The sequence below is a fragment of the Bicyclus anynana genome, chromosome Z (assembly GCF_947172395.1).
Source record: "Bicyclus anynana chromosome Z, ilBicAnyn1.1, whole genome shotgun sequence".
NCBI lineage: Eukaryota > Metazoa > Arthropoda > Insecta > Lepidoptera > Nymphalidae > Bicyclus > Bicyclus anynana.
The window spans coordinates 16121431-16132092 of record NC_069110.1 but is presented as its reverse complement, the minus strand read 5'-3'; the positions used below and the strand labels follow the sequence as shown (position 1 = coordinate 16132092).

Below are 10662 nucleotides of genomic sequence, written 5' to 3'. Positions count from 1 at the left end.
TACCACGGGAATTGGGTGGAATGGTCCCTAATTAGGACCGATCACCCGTCTGGCCTCGTCAGACGCCCCCTCTATAAGTATATATGTATATAAGATAATTGTCAGGTATGCAGGTTTCTTCACAATGTTTCCCTTCACAAGTTTGCGACAAGTGATGTTGAAAAGTTACGAGGTGCATGCCTCGGGCCAGTTTAGAACCTACACCCTCCTGGGCTAGTGTGTCTTGAAGGAAATAATTAAAGAAAATATTTAAATATGACATCTGCTTATTCCCGCAAGTCAAAGTAAAAAAATCTGCAGACAGTTTCCCCTCTGCTGAAAGCAGAAATATTATTTTACGATTTATTCTACCTATTAATCTGCCAATCTGATTGGTCCACTCAAGAAAATCCCAATCCAATATCATCAGATACTTTACCATGATGAATTTTAATTGATTAAATGGATCACTGCAAGGTTTATGAAAGTCATAGGACTAACAGGCTATACTTACATTTAAAAAATCATTTTAATTAGTTTGTTTCATGTAGGATGGTGCGGGTAACAGTTTGTTTCACTTGTGAAAGTTTGCCGCGATTCACGATAATAGTATGTATTATGAACGTCAAATAGGCGACTGTCACCGCACCCATGCTATCTAAAAAGCATTTGCTCCATATCTAGCAAACTAATAAAGGTCAAAAAATATTGTAATGAAACAAATATATATATTGGATTAATAATTTATTAAAGTTGAATTCATTTTTAAATATATTTATTTCTTATTTAATTATTAAATATATTTTATTACAAATAGATATAATTATTTTTAAGAACATTCATTTAAAAGGACATGATTCTGCTCTATTAGCCTACTCGAAAATTTAATTCACAAAGCCATGTAAAGTTCTGAAATTTTCTACAAAAAAAATACTAGTATACGTTTTACGCATGCCCATAATTATGTTATCCTACACAGTAAATAAAATCAAGAAACATTGTTAGAGATTAAATGTCCATTAATAATTACAATAAAAGTGAAAATATAGAATGCTAAATGTCAGTCAATTTGTTCATAAGCAGATATTAAAGAACAGCAGAAACGTGTTATTAAATTATTTAGAGAGATACCACATGGATATAGGTGGCATAGATATTCAATTTACCAACACACTTAGCAAAAACTCACATACATGATAATTTATAAACGTGTCTCTGCTCTATTAGCAATCCTTCATTGTTAAACACAAACGCCTATATGTACACCATAACATTACAACCAAAATAATAAATTTCTAAAAAAAAAAAGACTTACTTGAAAATCTAATTCATACAGCTATAAAGTTCTGAAATTTTATATTAATATTATATATAATGAAATATTTTTAATGATTAAATATTCATTAATTACATCAAAAATATAGAATGCTAAATGTCAATCAATTTGTTTATAAGCAGGTATGATTAAAAATTGTTATAATTAACATAAAGGAAGATGTACAAGAAAAAGGCATTTTTTTTTAAATAACATAAACATAATGGTACGAGATCCGTTATCAGAAATATATACCCTCATCTGTTATTTAATTGTGATTAGAAATAAATGATAGAGTCAAGGTAACCATTATCCATCATTTATTTCTAATCACAACGGATCTTAGACCATAAACATAATTCCCCAATTCATTTCAAATACATGATAATATAAATTATGTACTGTTAAATGTTAAACGACAGGAAATTTCTAAAACTAAGTTTCCTATAACAACTATACACATAAGTTCCTTTAATATTGTTGATTCAAATATTCAATTATTTTTATTTTTTTAATTATATTATATAAAAAAAAAACAAGCCAGTATTGCAATATTTATGAATCTAAATATCTAATACCAGTTTAACTTGGCGGAAAGTTAAATTTTCTTTCTCAAATCTCACACCAGTCTTGACCACATACAAGACTTATTGTTTCCCGATAACAATACTGAAATACAATCACTGTTAATGTAAAACATGCAATACTGGCTAGATCATCATCATATTAATCAACATTAAACTATATTACACTGCATTATGAAAAATTAAAACATACAATACACATCACTTTCGATTAATAAATTTAAATTAAACAATGGTACTTCCTTCATTCCGCTTCATATTGGCGGACTTTTGTAAAACATACAATATTGGCTAGATCATCATCAATTATTAATCAAAATTAAACAGCATTATGAAAAATTAAAACATACAATACAATAACATTTTCGACTTATAAATTAAAATTAAACAATGATACTTCCTTCATTCCGCTTCATATTGGCGGACTTTTGTATAACATGCAATATCGGCTAGATCATCATCATATTAATCAAAATTAAACTGCATTATGAAAAATTAAAACATACAATACAATAACATTTTCGACTTATAAATTAAAATTAAACAATGATACTTCCTTCATTCCGCTTCATATTGGCGGACTCTTGTATAACATGCAATATTGGCTAGATCATCATCATATTAATCAAAATTAAACTGCATTATGAAAAATTAAAACATACAATACAATAACATTTTCGACTTATAAATTTAAATTAAACAATGGTACTTCCTTCCTTCCGCTTCATATTGGCGGAATGGTCCACAGAACAGCCGTCTTGTCTGCAGATGTTGAGAGGAACGAGAAGTCTTCCGGGTGCCATCTCGCGGATATGACTTTGTCTGGGTGACGTGCTACTAGCACGTTGGGCAGAGGGCAGGTTAAATCACCTGGTAATAAAGCGGTACATTAGTTATTTATGTGCTAACTAGCGGACGCCCGCGACTTCGTCCGCGTGGAATTTAGTTTTTCACAAATCCCTCGGGAACCATGGATTTCTCCGGGATAAAAAGTAGCCTATGTGTTAATCCATGCTGTTATATACCTCAATACCAAATTTCAGCTAATTCGGTTCAGTAGTAGATGCGTGAAATAGTAACAAACATTCATATCATCAAAATCATCAGTTTTCGCAAATCTCGGGAATAGTATAATAGTAGGATCATGATTAACAGCCTATTTCTATGGCCCGCTGTAAGGCAGGCTCAGGAGAGATACGATTTGAAGTTCAAACCTATTCTATAGCTTCTCACGTTAGGTGTTATGAACATTGGTGTCTTTATACATTGTATTTATATTTATCTGTACTAATATTATAAAGAGGTAATGATTAAGTTTTCTTAATAATCTTTTCAGAACTACCGATATCCCATTCAAAAGAAAATCTTTTACCAGTAGAATCTTACGTTATCGGGGAGTACCATAGGCTATATATATATTATATTGCTGTCATGTATATTAGCTGAGTTGTCACAGTTTTTGTCCTACAAGTCGGACCTAAATTTCGCTTAAAACAGAATAATTCGCATGCGCTGCCTTAATTATAGCGCATAGCTAATTGAAAACAATATATGGAGGCTTTATGTATCTTTAAAAATTCTACAGAAAAGTCCGTTAAAAATAAATTAATCCAGTTCTTTTTAATGCCAAGCCAATACATATACTGTATTAGTAAATTTAGACAAGTAGGCTAATATTATAATAAATTTTAAAGAAAACAGTTAAAACATGCATATGCTATAATTTTATTTCCTGTATTGAAAAATGAGCAGCTCCCATACATTTTTACCAGCAACTTTGTAACTACAAAGTGTAGATACATGTTTCATACCAATTTACAAACCTCAATAAGTACAAGTTTTTAAAATGTTGGTACACATAAACAACTACCGCAAAAAAGAAATATAACTTACTCCCTAGGATTTGCCTACACAACAGCCGTCCGCTGGGTGTGCCTCAGACCAACTATTCTATAGGACCTGCCTCGCTAGGTGTTACTTTTCTGTCAAAGTATATGATCAACGATCTAATGCGATTATAAAAGCTGTCTCTATAGAATCGATGTTAAATAATTGTAATCGTGTTCGTTGGTTACAGAGCTCCGTAACAATACCTTTTTGTGTAGTTGAATGGTGTAAAAAACGGTCAAAAACTTCTAGTTTAGTATAAGATATATACCAAATCTAAGGTCGTTTTCCTCAGAAAATGACAGACAATTTTGTTTGTGACTATGAGTGCGATACAGGTCCTTCTATAATTGGTCTGAGGGGTGTGCGGTGCTATGAGACGTACCTTGCATGTCTGAGAGCACCACCCGGCCGTCGTAGCCCGCGCTGAGAAGGTAGTAGGCGCCGGGCGAGAAGCGCACGCTCCGCACGTCGCCGCCGTGCGGCATGAAGCGATGTAAGGTGCGCGAGCCGCGCACGTCGTGCAGGGCGCACGAGCCGTCCTCGTGTCCGCACACTAACAGCCGCCCGCTGGGGTCTACTGTCAACGACCCCACCGCGGTGCTCTGATAGAGAATATATTTAACTTGATCATCATCATCGATTATAAAGGCGAACGGTCTCTCATCGTCGTCATCAACCCATATTCGGCTCACTGCTGAGCTCGAGTAAGGCCAATAGTCCACCACGCTGGCCCAATGCGGATTGGCAGACTTCACACACGCAGAGAATTAAGATAATTCCCTGGTATGCAGGTTTCCTCACGATGTTTTCCTTCACAGATTGAGACACGTGATATTTAATTTCTTAAAATGCACACAACTGAAAAGTTTTAGGTGCATGCCCCGGACCGGATTCGAAGGTCAGAGGTCATATTCACTGGGCTATCACGGCTCTCTCATCACGAAATATCAAAAAACCCATAAACGCACAAAGGTGATCTTTGGCAGGCAAGCTATAGTTAAAAGACGTCTACTGATTTTGGGATAGGGTTTGATTAAGGAGGACTATTGGTATTGTACTGTCCATAGGCTTTTGTGGGGACCTCGAAACACCTCATTATTTATACCTCATATATCCAGCAAAGTTATTTCATCAGTTCACCTAATGGTAACCCATTACGCGGTATAAAAATAGATTTGCTACCTAGTCCAGTAATATTAATTCTTAAAATAGAAATAAGGTTATAATAATTCCCATAGAGATAAAAATTAGTATGAATGTACAGAATAATATTACAAATGAATTGTGAAAAGTCCCCATCAATCGTCCTTGTGCAAAAAAAATATTGATGGTGAAAGTTAGCAACAGTAGGTTTTTCGCGTTTTTCAGCTAAAAGGTGAGTTTTACAGACAAAATTGTAGATAATCCGATTCTCTACAAAAAATGTATCCACACTTCATCAACCTGGTAAAGTTATTCTCAACACAGGGTGGTGATCCAACCCAAGGTGATTTTTGAGACACCAACATACTTGGGTCATAAGTTACTAAATACTATCCTACTGTTTGTTAAATACAACAAATACACGGTTTCGAAACAGACGGTTTCGAAATTACATTAGTGGAAATAAGCGTGTGATGTGCACAAATAAGTGTGTTAATAAGCTGATGTTGATTCTTAAAGTTCGTATTGTATATATAAGGAAAGCTCTTTGATAGGATTCGAGAAATTTGCAACCACATGCGACAAACGAGATAATCTCATTATCTCGTTTCGAGAAATACAGTAAATTCGACCAATGGCAGTGCAACCAGAAATAAAGCTATCTTACATTTGTTAATATTAAATTTAGAATATTATATTCTCAACCGACATTTTGTCTATTTTATCTTCACTTGCTCGCATGTTATAGCGTCACTGTTGTGAGAAACGTGTTAGATGTCATAAATAGCTTCGTCGACCTTTAAATCGTAAAGTTTTAGGATTTAAAGACAGTGGTTCTTTCAGAAACGGCTTTAATTAATCCATCACTGTGTTAACACCGCCTTTAATGTGATCAGCACATACGATGTTAATTTTCTCTTTTTTTTTATTATTCTTTACAAGTTAGCCCTTGACTACAATCTCACCTGATGGTAAGTGATGATGCAGTCTAAGATGGAAGCGGGCTAACTTGTTAGGAGGAGGATGAAAATCCACACCCCTTTCGGTTTCTACACGGCATCGTACCGGAACGCTAAATCGCTTGGCGGTACGTCTTTGCCGGTAGGGTGGTAACTAGCCACGGCCGAAGCCTCCCACCAGCCAGATCTGGACAAATTAAGAAAATATCAATCTGCCCAGCCGGGGATCGAACCCAGGACCTCCGTCTTGTAAATCCACCGCGCTTACCACTGCGCCACTTTTTAGTTTATTTATGTAATTTTGAAGTCGGTTAACTTTATTTATTAAAAAGATTTTATTTTTCTGTTTTTAGTGTATCCACTTTCGTTCACTATGCTAGTGAACGAAAGCGCCACCGAACCGGCAATTTCTTTATTTTCATTTCAACACAAAATGAACCGATTTTCATGAAAATTAAATGAGACCAATCTAGAAATAGGTACACTCAAACAAAAAAAAAAAATTTTCAAAATCGGTTAAGAAATGACGAAGTTGATGGTATGAGGTAACGAACATTAAAAGAAAACATACGCGTCGAATTGAGAACTTTCCACTTTTTTTTTCAAGTCAGTTAAAAAAACCAGAGCGCCCGTTTGTTAATAGAAGCAAATGAAACTGACTTGTAGAACTGTTACCCTGGCCGGTATTCCGGTAGGCGGCGTTATAACATTGACGCAGCCTCCGACACGCAAGTCCCAGAACCGCACAGTCTTGTCCTGACTGCCCGACACGAACATAGCGCCGCCCCAATTGTACAGAGCCAAGACATGACCGGTGTGGCCCGAAAGCGACTGCAACAAATACAAAATATTTAACAATGTCGTCAACGACCAACACAGTCATTAGATATTAGGGTGCACAGGAGCTATTTGAGCTTGTACCACCGTCACCTTTTTACCATCGCACTGCAAGACACCGGGCAGGTTTCCATCCCTACGTCATTGACATTCCTAGGACTCGTACGAAGCGATTTGCTCCTTCGTTTCTTATACGTATGGCTAGGGTATGGAACTCTCTCCCGAAGTCAGTATTTCCTTATTCTTACAACTTGGGCATCTTTAAGATGAGAGTGAATAGGCATCTTCTAGGCAAGCGCGTATCACCTTAGGCCACATCTACACTTACCATCAGGTGAGATCGTGGCCAAGCGCGAGCTTATTTCGTATAAAAAAAAGGGTTTGCTTTGCGGATTTTCAATATCAAACCTTCCAACACCTTCAAAGCTAGAGTGAATAGGCATCTTCTAGGTAAGCGCGCTCCAACTTAGACCACATTAATGCTTACCATCAGGCTTAATTGTATTCAAGCGCTGGCCTATATTGCATAAAAAAAAATATCCCTACTAATATTATAAATGCGAAAGTAACTCTGGCTGTTACCTTTTCACGGCTAAACGGCTCAACTGATCAAGATGAATTTTGGTATAACAGTAAATGGGAGCAAAACATAGGGTACTTTTGACCCTGAAATAAAAATAGAATTGGGTGAAATACGGGTTGAAAGTTTGTATAAAAAGTCCTTCATTTTAAGAGTTCCAGTTTTAAAAATTTTATCATGAATCATAAAAGAAATAGGAAATATAATGTGATTCAAGAATTTTTAAAATTCAACCTCTAAAGTGGTGAAATGTGGGTTGAAAGTTTACATCGATTTCCACGCGGACGAAGTCGCGAGCGTCCGCTAGTGTATAATAAAATAAAGCGATTCCTTGCGGAGGGTTAGTCATTTGTGGAGGGTGTCATTTGTTAAGTTACATCTACCTTCCGATCAAATTATAGATGTCACTGCTGACAAACAGAGTTCAGTTTTAAAGAAATACTGAGGGCCTAGTGGCAGTTTGATACTGTTACCGTCACGTAACGTAAACGCGAATTTCTAAGGAATTGAAACAGCGCCATCTAGTGGCACTACTGCACAACTGATTCAATTCCATATAAAATTTGCGAAAACGTCAACGTGATAGTAACAGTATGAAAATATTGAAAACTCCCACTAGGCACACTGTACTGTAAAAAATATGGCTAATAATTTTTAAAACAAAGTAATTTAATAAAACATACATACAGCCAAACGTAGAAACTCTTCCTTTTTGGAAGTCGGTTAAAAGTTAAATCGATTTCAGACGTCCGACGAAAGTATACGGGAAAATCATAAATGGGTGTAAGTCAAAACTCACCTGGAAAGTTTTGCCCGTGGCACAGTCAGTAACGTACACCTTACAGTCACCAGCGCCCCCGCTTACCAGTAAGCTAGCTTTGTTTGTCGTATCTTCTATAAAGCATAGATCCCTAATTGTGCCATCGTGCATTGTCAACTCCATCTGTAAGGACAAATAGTAAACACAGTTATTTATAAATCAGACACAGACACTTCAATTTTATTTATATGTAATAATAATAATTGTTTATTTGCAAGAATTATTGTTCTTTACAACATTCAACTAAATTAATAGTGAGCAAATTTTATACGGGGGGGAAAATTAAAAAAAATTCAAACAGTCACAATGGGGATGATGACTAGGTTTGAATATATTGATTTTTATGATACATTCGGGTAAATAAGGTCAATGTTAACTAATTTATACATAAAAAGCAAAGATTGACAGGATATTTGCAAAATAAATAAGATAATAAAATTTCAAAATTTACTAAAAATATTTTATCGTAATTAGATGAAAATTCATACACTTTTAGCTTCCTTACATTAAATGTGACATTTTATAATATATGAACTATAAACATAAACGCAGAAATAACAAAGATATTAGTAATTTTGTTTAAACGCCCATACAAATCTAACGATTATTAATTGCCTAGACGTCATAAGTTCGTACCATTTTATATGGGGCGTTTTTCAGGGACCCGCGGCAGCGCCGCAAATCTGACCCTTTAAATCCCCGTAGCTCCGAAAGTAATGATCGCAGATACTCTGTTACTTTTACAACATTGCTTTACTATTAGCGTACTCTTAATTTATATACAATTTAAAAAACTGACATCATCCCTATTACCAAAATCAATGAAATGAAATTAAAAATAAATTAAATACAGTCATAATTACTAAATTAAATTAAATGAAATTACAAACAAAAAAGAAAAAATAACTCCAACAGTCATAATTACCAAATTCAATGAAAAATAAAATAAAAATACAATTGCAATACAATATACAAAATTCATTATTTTTACAATTAACATTTTTACAATTATTATTTTAATAGTTCTTTGACATTATAGTAGGTTTTACTTATCAACCGTATAAAACGAAACCGTACGAAACGAAAGTCGTAAAGTTATCTTTTAAATTGTGCCATAGATAACGTTTTAATATCTTTCGGAGTGCGGTTAAATATTTTGGTTCACATCCCAGGACAATTCTTTAAGTATAATTTAGTTCTAGGAGAATAATTCAGCATCAAGTTATGAGGGTTTCTTGTATCACTCGAGTGCAAATCAGATTTTTTACAAAAGAGGTACTCATATTTTTTTTATAAAAACGCAGATAGTGAAAATATACACACTTGGCAATGTTAACAAAATCAGTTCTCTAAACAATGGTTTGCAAGTGTCTAGGAGCGCCGCACCATACATTACTCATACACATTTCTTTTGGATTTTGTATTGATGCAATAAGTCTGTATGTGTGTCTGTTTATGTTTAAACTTTTCACAGCTATACCGCTGAACCGATATTGATTATTTTTGTTTTAAAAACAAAAAACAGTTTTGAAAAAGAAAATACGCAATCGTTTTACCACTATTAATTAAAAATAAATATATAAATTAATTAAAACGTCCCACTACAGGGTCAGGCCTCGCAATCTTTATAGGAGATGACTAATGCTTGGACCCACCACACTTCTCTACTGAGGGTTGGCGGGGTTTGGGTGATAATATTTTTAACGACCAATATCAGATGTCAATGATAATGACCGCGACCGACGTTTTAACATGCTCTCCGAGGCACGGGGGTGTAGCACTACCAACTTCCAAACTTGGGGCTGAGAATTTTAACTGTCTTAGAAATGAGAAAAACTCAGTATCTCGTAACCCGACCCAGGATTCGAATCCAGGACAAAAAAAATACGTTATTTTTCTTACAAGAAAAATCTTAATAGCAGCCTGGAGTTGGAAAGTTAGCAAAGCTTGGACAGCACGGAAATTCGTCGGTCCTGCACCTGATCTTTAACCGCTCATGTCGGGAAATCGCATCGGACTATGAGAGTGAGGGAATAGTGTGCACCAGTGCTTGCGTATACACATGTGCACTATAATAACTCATGCGTACATGGTTAAACATGAGACTGGCGGCCGCGGTCCAGAGCTAAAATAGAATATAACACTAACCTCCTGTCCCTCTAAATAGCTTGTGTGGCTGTTAAACTTCATCATCTTGACCGTCTTGTCGTTGGAACCGGTAGCGAGTAGGTCTCCCGCGGGACTCCATGCCATACAATAGATACTCCCCTTGTGGTGTTTGGTCCTCTTCATCAAAACCGTGGTGGCGGCCAAACCGCTGTCGTTTCTGAAATTTAAAAAAAATCATGTTGGTTTACGGACAATAAATTTGACGTGAAACGGCATAAGAAATCATTTGTGAAAAAGAGACGTTTGCCACAGAAATAAAAAGTTAATGCATAACCATGAAACTTTTACCTTTGAGTTGATTTTCTTGCCTATATTAACAAAAATCGTATTGTTGGACCTAGATAGCGTAGAAGGTAAAAATTAAAATTATTAAAAAATCAGGGAGG

At 35.3% G+C, this 10662-nt stretch overlaps 1 protein-coding gene across 10 annotated transcripts in view; it reads right to left on the bottom strand.

Moving 5' to 3' along the window:
- Window positions 1–706: 706 nt before the first annotated feature.
- The window catches only part of LOC112048035 (WD repeat-containing protein 47), a 57963-nt gene continuing 48007 nt past the window's right edge, over window positions 707–10662 (bottom strand). For 9 of the 10 annotated variants that reach the window (XM_024085375.2, XM_024085376.2, XM_052890756.1 and 6 more), the window contains 5 exons: window positions 10256–10433; window positions 8087–8230; window positions 6531–6701; window positions 4151–4370; window positions 707–2748 (listed from right to left, as the gene is read on the bottom strand). In XM_024085375.2, coding sequence (XP_023941143.2) covers window positions 2603–2748; window positions 4151–4370; window positions 6531–6701; window positions 8087–8230; window positions 10256–10433 — 859 coding nt within the window. In that variant the 3' untranslated portion in view covers window positions 707–2602. The remainder of the gene's footprint in view (window positions 2749–4150; window positions 4371–6530; window positions 6702–8086; window positions 8231–10255; window positions 10434–10662) is intronic. The other variant, XM_024085380.2, reaches the window with a different exon arrangement.